This window comes from Dendropsophus ebraccatus, chromosome 15, assembly GCF_027789765.1.
Source record: "Dendropsophus ebraccatus isolate aDenEbr1 chromosome 15, aDenEbr1.pat, whole genome shotgun sequence".
Lineage (NCBI taxonomy): Eukaryota > Metazoa > Chordata > Amphibia > Anura > Hylidae > Dendropsophus > Dendropsophus ebraccatus.
Genome location: NC_091468.1, coordinates 7600761 through 7617915, shown reverse-complemented (window position 1 = coordinate 7617915; position 17155 = coordinate 7600761). Strand labels below are relative to the sequence as shown.

Sequence of the window (17155 nt, the reverse complement as noted above, 5' to 3'; positions counted from 1 at the left end):
GTTCATAAAACCAAAACCAGATCAACTAAATAAAAAAGTAGAATCCTTCCTAGATGAAAATCCCCTTTTTCTTTATAGAGTGTGTAAACATGTGTAGGTTTTTAATTGCAGTTATTAAAGGGGCACTCCAGTAAAAAAAAGTTCTTTCAAATCAACTGGTTTCAAAAATATAGATTTGTAAATTAATTCTCCTTAAAAATCCAGAGCAGGAGAGGTTTTCTATGGGGATTTGCTGCTGCTCTGGACAGTTCCTGACATGGACAGAGGTGGCAGTCACTGTGTCAGACTGGAGAGAATACACCACTTCCTGCAGGACATACAGCAGCTGATAAGTATAGGAAAACTTAAGATTTTTAAATAGAAGTAAATTACAAATCTATATAACGTTCTGAAACAGGTTGATTTGAAAGAAAAAGATTTTCGACAGAATACCCCTTTAGGGTGCGTTCACACCTACAGGATCTGCAGCAGATCTACAGCAGATTTGATGCTGTGTTCAGTTATTTAAATGAAATCTGCTGCAGAAAATCTGCTGCAGATCCTGTAGGTGTGAACGCACCATTAAAGGGGTTATCCAGTGCTACAAAAACATGGCCACTTTCTTCCAGAGACAGCCCCACTCTTGTCTCCAGCTGGGGCGGGGTTTTGCTGCCCAGTTCCATTGAAGTGAATGGAGCTTAATTGCAAACTGCACCTGAACTGGAGACAAGAGTCGTGTTGTCTCTGAAAAAAAGTGTCCCATGTTTTTGTAGCGCTGGATAATCCCTTTAAATACAAAGCCAGGAGGGGATCAAACAGCGGAGACATGGAAGGAACAGACAGAGACTTTGCATTTAATAACTGCAATTATAAACCTGAACATGTGAATGCAGCCTTACTATCCGCTCCGTAATGTGACTGCGTCCATGGCGCCCGCTGCTCGTGTATGATCTAACATTAGTATTCAGGATGGCTGCAGCCCCTGCCCAGCTGCATGGGACCTCTCTTGTATAACACATCCCATAGAGAGTTGCATAAGCCTCTCCATTCATACTGTGCACCCAATCAGAGTCCGGGACTCCCTCCGCCATCCTCCCATGTTACAGCCCCACTCCCCTCTCCTGCTGTTGTGTAAGTTCTATGTTGCTTAAATAAACGTGCAGCTTCCCAGTGTCTATCTATAGTGGCTGAGAGGAGAGAAGAGGGAGCAGAAGACACCACAGTGAGTATGGGGGATAGGAGGCTGCTGTGCTGGGGTGGAGGGGGGATAGGAGGGAGGCTGGGGTGGAGGGGGGATAGGAGGGAGGCTGGGGTGGAGGGGGGATAGGAGGCTGCTGGGGTGGAGGGGGGATAGGAGGCTGCTGTGCTGGGGTGGAGGGGGGATAGGAGGCTGCTGTGCTGGGGTGGAGGGGGGATAGGAGGCTGCTGTGCTGGGGGGGAGGGGGGATAGGAGGCTGCTGTGCTGGGTTGGAGGGGGGATAGGAGGCTGCTGTGCTGGGGTGGAGGGGGGATAGGAGGCTGCTGTGCTGGGGTGGAGGGGGGATAGGAGGCTGCTGTGCTGGGGTGGAGGGGGGATAGGAGGCTGCTGGGGTGGAGGGGGGATAGGAGGGAGGCTGCTGGGGTGGAGGGGGGATAGGAGGGAGGCTGCTGGGGTGGAGGGGGGATAGGAGGCTGCTGTGCTGGGGTGGAGGGGGGATAGGAGGCTGCTGTGCTGGCCTGGAGGGGGGATAGGAGGGAGGCTGCTGTGCAGGGGGGATAGGAGGGAGGCTGGGGTGCAGGGGGGATAGGAGGCTGCTGTGCTGGGGTGGAGGGGGGATAGGAGGCTTGGGTGGAGGGGGATAGGAGGCTGCTGTGCTGGGGTGGAGGGGGGATAGGAGGGAGGCTGCTGTGCATGGGGGATAGGAGGGAGGCTGGGGTGCAGGGGGGATAGGAGGCTGCTGTGCTGGGGTGGAGGGGGGATAGGAGGGAGGCTGCTGTGCTGGGGTGGAGGGGGGATAGGAGGCTGCTGTGCTGGCCTGGAGGGAGGGATAGGAGGCTGCTGTGCTGGTCTGGAGGGAGGATATGAGGCTGCTGGGCAGGGGTAATAGGAGGCTGCTGTGCTGGCCTGGAGGGGATAGGAGGGAGGCTGCTGTGCAGGGGGAATAGAAGGGAGGCTGCTGTGCTGGGGTGGAAGGGGGATAGGAGGCTGCTGTGCTGGGCTGCGGGGGGGATAGGAGGCTGCTGTGCTGGGGTGCAGGGGGGATAGGAGGGAGGCTGGGGTGCAGGGGGGATAGGAGGCTGCTGTGCTAGGGTACAGGGGGAATAGGAGGGAGGCTGCTGTGCTGGGGTGCAGGGGGGATAGGAGGCTGCTGTGTTTGGGTGGAGGGGGATAGGAGGCTGCTGTGCTGGGGTGCAGGGGGGATAGGAGGGAGGCTGGGGTGCAGGGGGATAGGAGGCTGCTGTGCTGGGGTGCAGGGGGAATAGGAGGGAGGCTGCTGTGCTGGGGTGCAGGGGGGATAGGAGGCTGCTGTGTTTGGGTGGAGGGGGATAGGAGGCTGCTGGGGTGGAGGGGAAGGTTGGGGATAGGAGGCTGCTGTGGAGGGGGGAGGGGGGGGGACTGTGTGATCCTGATATAGCCGGGATATTTCTCGCTCAGCGCACTTCATGTTCAATACTTCTTGTCTCAGACTCTCGGAGAACGACGACCTTTTTATTTTTTCGTCGAATTAAAATATTTGTCTTGCGCATTTCCCATGGCGGATGTAATGAATGTGGCGTGTACTATATTAGGCCATGGTGAAGCACGCTCAGTACCGCCTCCTATGTGCCCTATAAAGGAAAACAAGACTTGTTTCCTAGAAAGCTTACATTATAAAGAAAACTGAAAAGCTGGTAGACAAGCGGATACCAGAAAATAGTGATGCACTAACCTCAGTGTGAACAGTGGATAATCCAACCCGATCACTTGGATAATATGGAGACTTCTCATAAGGCCATCAGATTCTCAGGGAATCTCGCTAACCCCTCCAGAACTATCACTAGTCACCCCTCACTATCCTCTCCAGAACTATCACTAGTCACCCCTCACTATCCTCTCCAGAACTATCACTAGTCACCCCTCACTATCCTCTCCAGAACTATCACTAGTCACCCCTCACTATCCTCTCCAGAACTATCACTAGTAACCCCTCACTATCCTCTCCAGAACTATCACTAGTAACCCCTCACTATCCTCTCCAGAACTATCACTAGTAACCCCTCACTATCCTCTCCAGAGCTACTTATCTCTAGTGTTGCTTCCATATTACGGACCTAATGACCAAGACTGACAGCGTATGGTGCGGTCCCATAGAAATAACCTGCACATTCAGGGCCAGTTCACACTGAGCAAGATCATCGGAATTCCGTGGCGGAGATTTTCACCGTGGAATCCCGCCGTGCTCAGTGTGCTGCTGTAAGTAAATAGAGAGGGTGCGCGCTCATCCGCTGCCGCCGCTCTCTGCTCAGAGAACTGACATGTTCATTCTTTGACAGGAGAGGGAGCGGAAGAGTGCGTGCTCTCCCATTCCCTCAAAGCAGGACACTGAGCGCGGCGGGATTCCGCATGCAGTCGAGAGTTGTAGTCACTGTAGTGCAGTGTAGAGAAGAGAACCGTACACAGGTGCTGGTGTGGGTGCAGGGGGACGACTGAGGCTTAGATGAAGCGAATTAAGGATAGCTTTTACTTGTAACACTTTGAAGGACAGATACAGAATTCGGCAGCTTCGGCAACAGTCTGGCAGGGATGCAGATAGATATATATATATTAGTTGTGCTGTTAGATTTAGTTAGGCTGCGGATGGGTATGACAGTGGGGCCTATTTAGGTGCAGTGGCTCAGCTGGGGCTGTTAGATTCAAGTCCTGAATCTACGGGAAAGGACGTCCGCTGATACTACTACGTGAACAGAGTGACATGATAATAGAGATTACAGGTCCTCCTAGTGGAAGTGCTAGTTGTCCAGAGGACCCTCTAGGGACACAGGCAAGATGCAGTAAAGATTCAGCCTTTGCACTTAGCTAAACTACTGACTTAGAGTTTGGTACCTCAGTTACTTGTAGACGCCTTCAGAGGTAGCAGAAGTAGAGAAGACAGTCCGGCAGCGTAATAGGTTAGTCCCGTCCTCACCGCAGCTCCATGTGGTGCCCTAGCGAGACATGGCTAGCATCTAGTAATCAAAATAAAATACCGAAGTCCCGCACAAGGCCCGTGGCGGAAAGTCCGGTCCTGGAGGCACACTGTCAGCAGGCTCTGTGACCACATATACTGTATATATAGCTAAGACTAGGGGATCTGATTGGGCAATACACTTAAAATAACCCTCTGTAATAGGGTAGATTTCCTGAGGTAATCAGCTCAGCTTTTGGTTACTTGAGAATCAGAAGACAGTGGCAGGAAATACACAAGCAATGAGACATCAGTTAACCCTTCTATACGTTTAGCTAACAGCCCTGCAGTACAACAGTGACATCTAGTGGCGGGAATTGTGTAATACAGATGACAGTCTCAGAGGTTATACACACATATGGTACCGACCTATACTTGTTTAGTAAAGACAGTGGACCCCTCTCTGGGACACAGCACATGTAACATCTCTTCTCTCCTTTACTAGGCTGAGAAATGTATGAACACAGCATCTTCAAGATCCTCCTCATCCTCCTCTCCCTGGCTGTGTACATTGTGATGGTGGCGTTCAATGCCGGAGCCGGCTCTGGATTGATGAGAGGTAAAGTGATAAGCATCTTAGAGGAATATAGAAGGAGGTCATCCCTGTCCATCATTACCATCCGTGTCTCCCCCGTTGTCTGCCATGGTTGTTCAGGACACATTTTTCGATATTTCCTGGCTCAGAGGGGGAATAATAGTGATTATCATGGGTACTGAGACATGGAGGGATTGGGAGAGTGACTGACAGCTGTTACCTGTCTACGGCTTAAAGGGGTTATCCAGCCCTACATAAACATGGACCCTTTCTTCTAGAGACAGCATCACTCTTGTCTCCAGATTGGGTGGGGTTTGTAACTCAGTTCCATTGACGTGAATGGAGCTTAATTGCAAACTACACCTTACCTGGAGACAAGAGTCACGCTGTCTCTGGAAGAAAGCGGCTATGTTTTTGTATCACTGGATAACCCCTTTAAGACTATGTTGTATGAATCGGGGTGTTCCCCCAGTGGCCTCTGCCCACCCTGCCAGCCTGTATTGGTAAGGAGCCTATACACTGAAAACCCTTAGTTATCTTTCCCATACCCAGCTTATCCCTCCAAGGACAGAAGAGACATCTGTCATCTGTCTGTTGAAAAAGCCATTTAAAGGGGCACTTCAGCAAAAATCTTTTTCTTTCAAACCAACTGGTTTCAAAAAGTTATATAGATTTGTAATTTAAAAATCTCCAGTCTTCGAGTACATATCAGCTGCTGTATGTCCTGCAGGAAGTAGAGCTCTCTGCTGCCACCTCTGTCCATGTCAGGAACTGTCTAGAGCAGGATAGGTTTTCTATCTGGACAGTTCCTGACATGGACAGAGGTGGCAGCAGAGAGCACTGTGTCAGATTATAGAGAAAACAACATTTTCTGTAGGATATACAGCAGCTGATAGGAAAGATAGAAGTATAGGAAAGCTTTAATTATTTATGCTTCAAAATAGAAGTAAATTGCAAATTCTTATAACTTTCTGAAACCAGTCGATTTGAAAGAAAAAGATTTTCGCTAGATAACCCCTTTAAGCAGTGTCGGACTGGGGTACCTGGGGCCCACCAGAGGAAATGACCCTTGGGGCCCTCCTATAAAGAACCAGTGAGACACGACATGCTGACCCCGTCCTTTCCTGGATTCATCTGTATCTGTGACAAATCTCAGAACCCCCTACATTTATACAGCTCTCAGGGTGTGCTGGTAGTTGTAGTCTCTGAGAGGACAACCTTTTAATAAATCACTGTGTGCAGAGGCTCCTGGTGGCTGCAATCTGAGGGTGACAACCATCAGCCCTGAAGGTCCAGCAATACATCTGTCTACAGTGGCAGTTATCAGAGGATTATACTACTGTACTACAACTCCCAGCGTTGCATCAGCGTGGGGACCGGGGCCTACCGGACGGTCCTCTGGTGGCCCAGTCCGACGCTGCCTTTAAGCCACTATTCTAAAAGGGTACCCCAGGATTAGGAAAACATATCGTCTTTCTTCCTGAAAGAGCACCACCCTTGTCCTCAGTATGTGGGTGGTATTACAGCTTCATTCCATTAACGTAAATGGAGCTGAATTATAATATCGCATACAACCTGAGGACAGGAGTGGTGCTGTTTTTGCAAAAAAGCTGTGAAAAAATTCTGGACATCTCCTTTAAATTTAAAACCTTAGAGTTAGAATAGGGCCCCTATACTTCTATTTGTACTGTATTATGGCTCCACAATATCCGTAAAACTAGTGTGGTTGCATAAATCTATGACTGCATCCAAATGAAGCTTAATAGAAACTGGATTTATTTTATTTTTTTCTGAGCTGGAGGCAATGACCAGACTATGACTTGTACCTGCAGGTGTATTCTTACAGAGAGTGGGGAATATCTCTGATAAGTTCAGAACGGAGTTCACCCCATCAGGATGGACGTTTATGATCTGGAACGTCATCTTTGCCTGGCAGTTTCTGTGGTACGGTTACGTCCTGTCTGGGCTTTGCAGAAGGTGAGAATAAATCAGTAACTCAGTATTTCTTATCATGTGAAGCTGGTGTCATCAGAAAATGACTTATTGTATAAATAATGTTTTTATGTTAAACAGGTTTTTTTTTTTAATTTTCCATTTTTCTCTCTTTATTATAAAATAATCCTGATATCTTGTAGTTCTCATTCTCACCACTGGGGCTAAAACTAAGCTGAGACTTCCTGTTGTGTCTGTGGGGATAAGAGGAGGCTGCAGTAAATTGATCTGTACAGCATTGCAGCGTCATGTGACACCAGTAGATAGAGGAGACAATAGCAGCTCCCTGGGGAATGACCTCTTCACAGGTCAAAGAGCGCTCAGTAATGTCCCACATTCATCTCAAGGGGACGGAGTCTGTCTATTGTTGTCTATGTCCATTAGTCTTGCTGTAAAGAATGTCACTAAATGCTGTTAAGAACAGCCCAGGCAAAATGGCCGCCCCCATAACAAAGTGAAAAAAAAAAAATTACCATAAAAAAAATAGAAACAGATTAGAATAAAAGAACACGTTTTAGTATCTGACTCCAATCAGTAAAGGAAAATGTAGGTGACACTTTCCCTTTTAGAAGAAACCAGAACTCCACACAAAACTATCTAGGACCATTAGAAAAAAAGCTCTCCAGCTCCTTGGACAAACATTTCTTTATTTTATCATGTGTGTAATCGACGCGTTTCGGGATAATTCACCCTAAAACGGATCCTTTTTTTTTAGCAAACACAAAAATTAGGTCGACTAATTACGTTTTTGTGTGCATAAAAAAAAACAAAAAACAGTTTTGATCCTTTTTTCCATTGACTTCCTTTATAAAAAAAAGGATCAAAACTGTTTGGTTTTTTTACATACACAAAAACGTAAACAATTGCATCCGTTTTTCCATCCATTTTTTTTTTTTAAAACGGATTGCAAAAACGTAGGGTGGACCCATCCTTAGCCCAAAACGCGTCAGTTTTACACCTGATAAAATAAAGAAATGTTTTTTTCAAGGAGCTGGAGAAGTTTGTCCCTAAGTCCGGGCTCTATCTCTCATGTGCCGATCATGCACAGCAGCTTATCTAGGCATGAGCCGTAATGATTGTCTGATCCGTTGCTCTGGATCAGGATATGACAGGATAGCAGGAATATGACTATTATTTCTATGGGGGGTGTCCATAGTACACAGATTTATTTAATTTCCGATTTTTGCTTTTTCCCCACAGGAGTGAGCTCGGCTGGATGTATTTGAAGCCGGATGTGTTTCCGATCTCCTTCTACATTGTATGGATTGTGAATAATATATGTAATATAGGATGGCTCTTCCTGTGGGATCGGGAGTAAGTTACAATCATTCAGCTATTTTAATAAATTGACTTTACCCAAGAAATTCACTGAAATCTGAGCCAGGTCCTCGTACATTGTGCTGGAGTATTGGCGTCGTTCACACTGTATTCCAGCACACATGCTATTTATCTATCTAGATACAAATGTACTTCCACAGCACTCCAGGTGTGTTCAATAAGAAACCATATTATTTCATACAACAAAGTAGTGCAGCACAGCAAACTAGTGAAGCATCACTAATTTGCTTTGCTGCACTACTTTGTTGCATCAAATAATATGGTTTCTTACTGTGGTCATTGCACCCCCTGCATTACAATATTGTGCTGCTAACAAGTACCTAAGCTATCTATATATCTATCTCCTATTTATCTATGGTACTCGGCCAGTAGTTGAGATGGCCAGTGACGCCAATTCGGTGGTGTACAACTAGTTATGGCAATTGTCGTGACGCCAGTGCTAGTCCAGCACACAGGTGTGATGTTGGTACCTGCTTTTTTAGTAGGCTGGCTGTTTCCCGAATGGTCGGTAACCTGCCGGGTTGTTGCGGGTCCCTTGGGCTCTTTTCACAGTAGTCCTGAGTGGCAACTGATCCACCTGGATTATCAGTACCGCCACCCACAGAACCCACAAGGTTTCCCAGTTTCGTGCACTGCACAATGACCTTTGTGCTTGGAGGAGGTGCTTGAGAGAAAAAGAAGGTAGTTGTAACGGTGCTTGTAGAGTAGAACATAGAGGAGATGAGTTTGCATGAGGAGCTCTAACCCAGTGTAGCTATGTACCCTGCTGAAATCTTTAGTAGATATCTCTTCAATAGGAAACTGTTACTTGTACTTGTGTTTAAACTGTGTTTGACCACCTTCTGCCCCCTGGTATCATAGAACCTGTCCCAGGAGGGTAGTACAAGCCCCATCCGTGGTTATCTGGGTGTAGCTAGGTGTCCAAGGTTTCCCAGTTTCCTGCACTGCGCAATAGCATACGTAGGCCTTGTGTATTTGCTGCTTTGTCCTATCGTGGCTAGTTCCTCTTTTGTTCAGGATACTGCCCTGCTCTTTTTAGACGTGTTCCTGGCATAGGTCAGGGTGTTCCTTGGTGACTACTTTTCCTTGTGTGCTTAGCACTGCATAATAGAGGTAATAGTAGTTGTAGGAGAAACATTGGTCTCTAACTGCATCTGTACGTGTTGATGACTAGACTCCACGGATTGAACTGACTGCTATCCCTGACAGGGGTCCTGGCATAAGCCATGCCCTGGCTTAACCTCTGCAGGGACTGTTGTCTCTTGGGTCCTTCCTCTGAGAATCAGGATAAGACTAAAGTGTACTTCCTCCACCAGTTAAACTCCTTCTACAGGGGCCTTCTGTGTGCCTGCCTGTGAGTGGTGGGAATGAGAGTACGCAGGAGAAAGATGATAGGTTAGAAGAAAAGAGCACCTCCTATAGGTCAGCATAGAACACATGGCACACACAAAAGATTAACCCATGACTACCTTCAGCTGTGCAATACATACAAGGATACAAACACTGGCACCTAGTGGGGAAACGTAATATCCTTCATCCACCACTTTAACCTGAGAGAAAAAGGCTTTTTGGCAGGTGCTCAGGAGAGCGAAAAACACCACTGGTTGGATTCTAAGTGCATTGTGCCCCCTATGCTGCCACTCTACATATCTACATGGTAGCAGGTCTATCTGTTATCTCTGCCCTCATGATTACGGATATGTCATTTATTTTCTAGATTACTGTAATGTTCTTGTTTTTATTCTTTTTCTAGATTTTTGATTCCTGCCTTGGTATTTCTGGGGGTCATTGCTTTGACAAACCACATAGTGCTCTTCATTTCCTACCGATCGCTATATCTCCATGGAGAATGGTTTGACAGACAAAGACGAGTGGACTTGTGGTTGATTCGAATCTTTGTAAGTTGTGACGGAAATTAATATCTAGGTTTTATAGATGAGTGCCAATGAGTTATGGCAGCAATAGGCTGTATGAATGATCCAGTCATTATTTATGCAGCTCTCCCTGCGCGACTACAGAATGCATATTTATGGCCTATTGAAGTGTCAAAGGGGTGTGGCCTAGGGTCTTCTGAGCTGTAAACCCCTCCCTCACCCATTGACAGACAGGGAGCTCTTGGCTCCTCCATACTGTACATATTAGATACTCACTCAGTGGGGATGACTAACCTACTACTACCAGGGAACGGCTAGCCTACTTCTATTGGGGATGGCTAACCTACTACTATCGGGGATGGCCAGCATGCTACTATCAGGGGTGGCTAACCTACTACTATCGGGGAATGGCTAATCTACTACTATCAGGGATGGCTAGCCTACTTCTATCAGGGGATGGCTAATTTACTAATATTGGGGATGGCCAACCTACTACTATTGGGGATGGCTAGCCTACTATGGGGAGTGGCTAGCCTACTACTATTGGGGATGGCCAACCTACTACTATTGGGGATGGCCAACCTACTACTATTGGGGATGGCCAACCTACTACTATTGGGGATGGCCAGCCTACTACTATTGGGGATGGCCAGCCTACTACTATTGGGGATGGCCAGCCTACTACTATTGGGGATGGCCAGCCTACTACTATTGGGGATGGCCAGCCTACTACTATTGGGGATGGCTAGCCTACTACTATCGGGGGTGGTTAGCCTTCTACTATGGGGGACGGCCAGCTCAAAGCTGGACAAAAACGTATTGTATTTCTTAAAATACACTGGATATGTAATGTTTGTGTCTTATGTATGTAATCTTTGTGTCTTTCAGGCTCAGAATGGAATAGCTGTCTATGCCACTTGGACCACGATAGCATGTCTCCTAAACTTTGCAGTGGCTTTGACATACAATGGTAACATTCCCAATACCACCTCCACTACCGTCTGCCTGTCCATCCTGACATTTGAAGTGATTATATGGTACGTTATTACTGGACATATACAACTTAAAGGGGTAAATGGGGACATCTCATCTTCTGTGTTCCGTGCTCGGAATCGTTCAGCAGCCCATTAGAGAATGAATGGAGCGCAGGCATGGTGAATGAACCGCACATTGTGGGGCACAGACTGATGTTCGAACCAATTGATCAATTTGTAATACCCTATCCTGTGGACATGGGATAACCCCCCTTTTAAATTAACATTATTAAAGGGGTTGTTCACCAAACCAAATGTTTTTTTCAAATGAACTATTCACAGCAAGTGTCAGAGATTTGTGATTTACTTCTATTAAAACTTTTGCAGTCTTCCAGTACTTATCAGCTGCTGTATGTCCTGCAGGAAGTGGTATATTCTCTCCAGTCTGACACAGTGCTCTCTGCTGCCACCTCTGTCCATGTCAGGAACTGTCCAGAGCAGGAGAGGTTTTCTATGGGGATTTGCTGCTGCTCTTCATTCTTTCTAATCTGCATCTATTGGCAGACATGTTGCCTTAGCTAACCTCCATGGACATAGGGGCCCTATGTGGAAGTTTTTTTTAGTCATGCTGTATGACTATATTGTTTTTATGCTGTTTTGTAATCCAGAATGTCTGATAATCTGGCAGCCCTCAGTATGATCAGAATGGTGGCAGCAGAGAGCACTGTGACAAACTGGAAAGAATCCACCGCTTCATGTAGGACATACAGCAGCTGATAAGTACTGGAAGACTAGAGATTTTTTTTAAATAGAAGTACATTAGAAATCTCTGGCACTTTCTGGCACCAGTTGATTTAAAATAAATTTTTTGTAAACTTTTAAGAGTGGTGCTGTTTCCAGAAGAAAGCAGCCATGTTTTTATAACCCTGTGCGGTTTATGGGTATTATAACTTGGCTCATTAAAGGCCCTATTCCACGGAACGATTATCGTCCGTATTCGGCCGATATCGGCCGCTACGGACAGTAATCGTCCCGTGGAATAGAGTGCAACGATCAGCCGACATCGTTCATGTCTTGCATTCTTCAAAAGTGCTTCGTAGTGGCTCAAACTGTTTATTAAACCTGTCAGATCTGTAGACTGTCTACACCAAGTATGTACTGTCTAGTCTAAGTTAGACCAATTATTAGGGTAGAGCGGACTTGTTAACCTGTTTAAGTTTTGCATTTAAATGTCCGCGGCTGCAAAAGTTATATAGCGCCATACAGAGTCCCTAGGGCAGCATCCAACTTCTTCAGCTGAGGGAATTCAAATGTCAAGCGTTCAGGTTCGGAGAACGTTGTAGAACTGTTTGACAGGTCCGCTCAGCACTACTACCTGTCTGTTGTCCTACAGAAGACAGAATTTTGGCAGCTGGCATCACTCTTTAGGCCAGACCCCCTTTCTTTGTATTCACCCTCCTCCTACTAAGCCGTGTTAATGTTCTATGCGTAATATATATGTCTCCATTGCTGTGCGCCCTGGCTCTGCTGTATTTGGAGCCATTATTGTGGCCCGGCAGCCATTGTAAACCTGGACCATTGTATACCGAGTCATGGAGAGATTTTACAATGTCCTAATATTCTTTTTTTCCCTTCCAGGTTCTTATTGGAAAACTTCCTATTTGATAAGTACGTCCGCTATACATTGACTGTGTACCCTGTGGTCATTGTGGCCTTATCCGGAGCCATAGACAAGAATTTCAGTGCAGCCTCCCCTGATGAAAATAATATATTTGCAGGTAAAGGTTGAGTTCTACTTTATATTAAAGGCCTCACTTCTGGGGATTCTGGAGGGTGGAACGTGTGGTGGTTCTTAGACAGTTGTATTAATATTGTTTTGTCGTGACGCCCATGCTAGTCCAGCAAACAGGTGGGATATTGGTACCTGCTTGTACATGGCTGGTAGCGTATTCCCCAAAATGGTCGGTACCTCCGGGCTTGTATTGGGTCCCCTCGGCTCTTGTCACAGCAACCTGGAGTGGTCACTGACCCACCCAGAATGTCGGTACCGCCATCCACAGAAGAGAGGGGAAAAATAACCCAAGGTGTGCCGTGGTGTGTGTGTATAGGTGCCGATGCAGACAGAGCCCTATAAAAACATAAATTTACAGAGCATCGATAAGACAACAGTACACATTTGCCGACAGTAGTAATCTTGACACAGACTTGAGTGCTGATTAGTGCTTGAGGTAGGTGCTTGGAAAGAGTAGAAGTAGTAGTGCTTTGTAGAAGGTAGAGACAAGAGGAGAGGAGTTTGGCAGAGGAGCCCTTTGCCCAATGTAGACCTTGTACTCTGCCAAAACTATGGTGGATATAACTTAGTAGGGAAGTGATACTCATACTCACGGTTAGACTATGTCTGACCGCCGTCTGTCCCCTGGTATCATAGAACCTATCCCAGGTGGGTGACACGAGCCCTAGTCGTCAGTTATCTGGGTGTAGCTAGGTGTCTGAGATTTCCCAGTTACCTGCACTGCGTAGTAGGATACAAAGACCTTTATATACTGGTCGCTTTGTCCTACTGGGATCAGCTCTTCTTTCTTCAGGAGTCTGCCTGCACTTTTTGAACATGTTCCTGGCATGGGCTAGGGTATTCCTTGGTGGTTGCTCTCCTCTACTGTTGCTTAGCACTGCATAGTTGTTGCTTTAGAATAAAGTCTTGGTCAGTCTCTCCTGCATCTGTCCTCACGGATCTCCAACCACTCACCTCTCTGGTCCCTGACAGGGGTCCTGGCAAAAGCCAGGCCCTGGCTTAACTACAGCAGGGTCTTGTTTTAGTGTCCTCTATCACTGAAAAACTAGGTAGAACTAACTTCACATCCTCCACCAGTGTAACTTCTCCTACAGGGGTCTTTTTCTATCCTCCTGTGAGTGTTGGGGCTGAGTGTGTGCAGAGAGAAAGAGAAGAGGGAAGGATAGAGAGAAAGAGCACCTCCTAATGGTCCGCATAAAACACATGATACAAATAGACAATTAACCCATTACTTCCTTCAGCTGTGCAAATAGTCATAGTAGTAATAATACATATACATATAGGAAATACTGACACCTAGTGGGGGAAACTTAAAATACTTCATCCACTGGACTGGTAAGTATCTTTATTATTTTTTACATAGTGCAGCACAGACATCGCTAACTATACACAGCTCTTACCATGACAATTAAGCCATGTAATAGGCTCTGTAACCGAGCACTGATCTAACTGATCTTCGCTCGCTTACCCTGCTAATGGGGCTGTGTAATACGTTTGCTAACCTGTGTGTGTGTGTGTATATATATATATATATATATATATATATATATATATATATATATATATATATAGTGGAGATTTGAGATAAATGCAATAATAAATCTATCCAGTTGTTGGTGCCATGTGTGCATGCTCTGTCAGACTAGAACGAATGAATAGATGGGAATCCTCGTCAGGTTAAGGCCTACATCTCACTGTGTATGAGTGACCCCCTGACCCTGTGTTATACTCATCCTGGGCTCTTCTGTTCACAGCGGTGTTGCTGGCCGTGGCCTGTGCCTTGTTCGTTCTACGTCTCGCCTTGGTCATATGGAGACACTTCAAGAGGCCATTATATACGAGACAATCAAAGAAGTCATCCTTTCCTTTGGCATAAGAAGAACTGAATGCGTTAGATCATAACCGTGCCAAAATCCAATACCTTGGTTATTGCTCCTCTACTGCTAGGATGTCATATAAAGGGAAGATAAATGATCAAAAAAAAAAAAAGATCCCTGGCTGAGATTTCCCCCATACTCCCGTACTAACTAGGAGTTTTATGTTGGGGGGGGGGGGGGGGCGGTTCTCTGCTGATCAATTCTTTTGATCTTCTTGAGTTCTTAATAGAAGGGAAAACTCTGGAGATATTGGGAAAAAGGAAATAACTAATCATCTATGTATATAAATTCATTGATTGTGTTTTTTCTTATTTTTTTTGTTCTACATACAAGTCCTGTATTTTCTTCTCATCTGGACACAGCTCAGCGTAGGTCGTGCTGGTTGTGATGGTAAAACGCACTCCATGTAGTCGGATTAGGAAATTAGAGATTACATGATATAAACACAGAAATCTGCTGGTCATAACCACATTCTATTCCGTTACAGGGCACAGAGTCCGAGATGATACAGAGCAGCATAAGTGCAGCTTCTCTCCAGTCCCCTGGTCTGTCCTCTCCTTACAAACAAATAGGGAGAGACCTGTCAATTGAGCCCCATAGGGCTGGAAGAAGCCAAAGGGAATGCCCTTGAATAGTCCTTGCATAGTCCGTGTATAGTCTCTACATAGTCTGTGCATATTCCTTGCATAGTCCTTGCAGGCTCTGCATAGTCCCTACATAGTCCTTGCATAATCTTTACATAGTCTCTGCATAGTTTCTTGGCTCCTATAAGCAGTGGAGACAGGAAAACCAGGGACTGGGCCCTCTGTGCTATGAGAATATACAACCCCTATAACTTTATAGTGACCAAACTAAATGAAGGAATAAGATGATGTTAGGTTTGTTTATAGATATTGTATAATATTCCAGCACTGTGAATATTTTTTGTACATTGCATTGTGTAGTTCTTACATTTTGTACTACTAAAGATGGCCTATTTATTGAATATTTGCTATAAGGTTTTAATACGTCTTTTTTACAGATAAAATGATGTAATAAAATGGCTAATAAAATATAATGTGACTGGTGTCGTTGTTTTCTACTGTATTTCTGTTCTGTCATTTTAGGTAAGTGTGCTGGGAAGGAGAAAGGAGGGAAACCTTTTGCCCTAGTGACAGTCTTGGGCCGTTACTTTTTGTAGCACTCAGATGCAGGGTAGACTATGGGGGACATTTTTTAAGGGTTTTGTGACTATTTTTAGGTCAATAATTGGATTTTTCACCCATTTTTGGTCTAAGTTCTATTTATGAACCAGAATTCGACCGGTGAATATTTTTTAGATGCAACTTTTTTATCTGTCTTTTTTGATTATTCACCCCCAAATTTGCATAATCCGGGATTTGTGGCCAATTTATCATTTGTGACTTTTTGAAAAGTGCTAAAAACTGGTGCAGGCTGCTACGTCTGGTCAGTAAGAGGTGAATATGTTTGTGCAATTTTTTAAAATAGTCTGAGAATATTCTATTCACAAATTTTTGAATAGTTTGTTAAATGAGTCCAATTTGGCTGGGTAAGAAACTGACAAATTGCAGGTTTTAGATAGTAAATGTCCCACAAGAAAACCTTCATATTCATGGAGTAAATGTAATTACCACCAAAGAATCCATTTAAGCTTATTTTTCAAGTGGACTGAAACCATTAATAAAGTATAACAGAATTGCAAAATTTACTAAAAAAATATATATATATATTGACGGATACACAAACAATTACAGTGATACTGTCACCCCTGCAAACATAGGAGACATTAGCAGCCGCAACAGGAGAAGAAAGCGCCGGACCAAGGTGAGGAGCGGGAGCACAACAGCAGAGAAGCCCCGCCTCCGTGACACCATCCACCAATGGATTCAACCTTTTTTACAGCTGAAAATTCCACAGACGCTGACGTTGCGTCACCACTTGTCATGGGGCTCAGAGTGGTAATAGTTCTCCCTAGATACCCAATAAAAGTGTTCCCAATGTAGTGTGGTGGTGAAATATAGGAACGCACAAACTCCAGGATAACTTAAAGGGGTTATCCAGTGCTACAAAACAGACAAGAGAGGGGGAAAAGTGGCCATGTTTTTGTAGTGCTGGATAACCCCTTTAACCAGCCAAATGTTTACTTGTTAGTCTGTTAAAGATGCATTTTAGTATTTCCGTTGTCTGTTCACAAGGTAATATTACGCCTCAGAGGTAGTTGTGCCAGTAAGTTCCCTATACTTAGCTCTCCACGCTCCCCTGGTGTCCTATTGCAGTACTGCTGGTGTCCCCCGCTGACTGCAGAGCCTCCACTCCTGAGATGAGCTCTGTAGTGACAGCTGGATCAACCAATCACTGGCTGTGGGGTTGTCCCGCCTCAGTCAGTGATTGGTTGAGCGGGCTGTCACTTCTGAGAAGAGTTTATCTTGGAAGTGGAGACTCTGCGTTCAGCGAGCGCCACTGTGCTGGGGGGGGGGGGAGACAGCGGCCTCGTGTGGCCAGAGACAAAATACTTCTCCCTCTGGACACAAGATTGATTGTCAGGACAGAATACCAATGGCTTTTTGCCCTGTCAATCATAGCGCCGCATTTAACTGTATGTGTTCTTCA

The 17155-nt window shown here is 45.5% G+C and overlaps 1 protein-coding gene across 6 annotated transcripts in view; it reads left to right on the top strand.

Annotated features, from left to right (window-relative positions):
* The window catches only part of LOC138774206 (uncharacterized), a 51167-nt gene extending 36484 nt beyond the window's left edge, over positions 1–14683 (top strand). For 5 of the 6 annotated variants that reach the window (XM_069954891.1, XM_069954892.1, XM_069954889.1 and 2 more), the window contains 7 exons: positions 4609–4722; positions 6531–6675; positions 7891–8004; positions 9782–9926; positions 10791–10939; positions 12515–12654; positions 14423–14683. In XM_069954891.1, the coding sequence (XP_069810992.1) occupies positions 4617–4722; positions 6531–6675; positions 7891–8004; positions 9782–9926; positions 10791–10939; positions 12515–12654; positions 14423–14544 (921 nt within the window). In that variant the 5' untranslated portion in view covers positions 4609–4616 and the 3' untranslated portion in view covers positions 14545–14683. Of the gene's footprint in view, positions 1–1113; positions 1202–4608; positions 4723–6530; positions 6676–7890; positions 8005–9781; positions 9927–10790; positions 10940–12514; positions 12655–14422 lie in introns of those variants that run through there. The other variant, XM_069954888.1, reaches the window with a different exon arrangement.
* The last annotated feature ends 2472 nt before the right edge of the window (positions 14684–17155 follow it).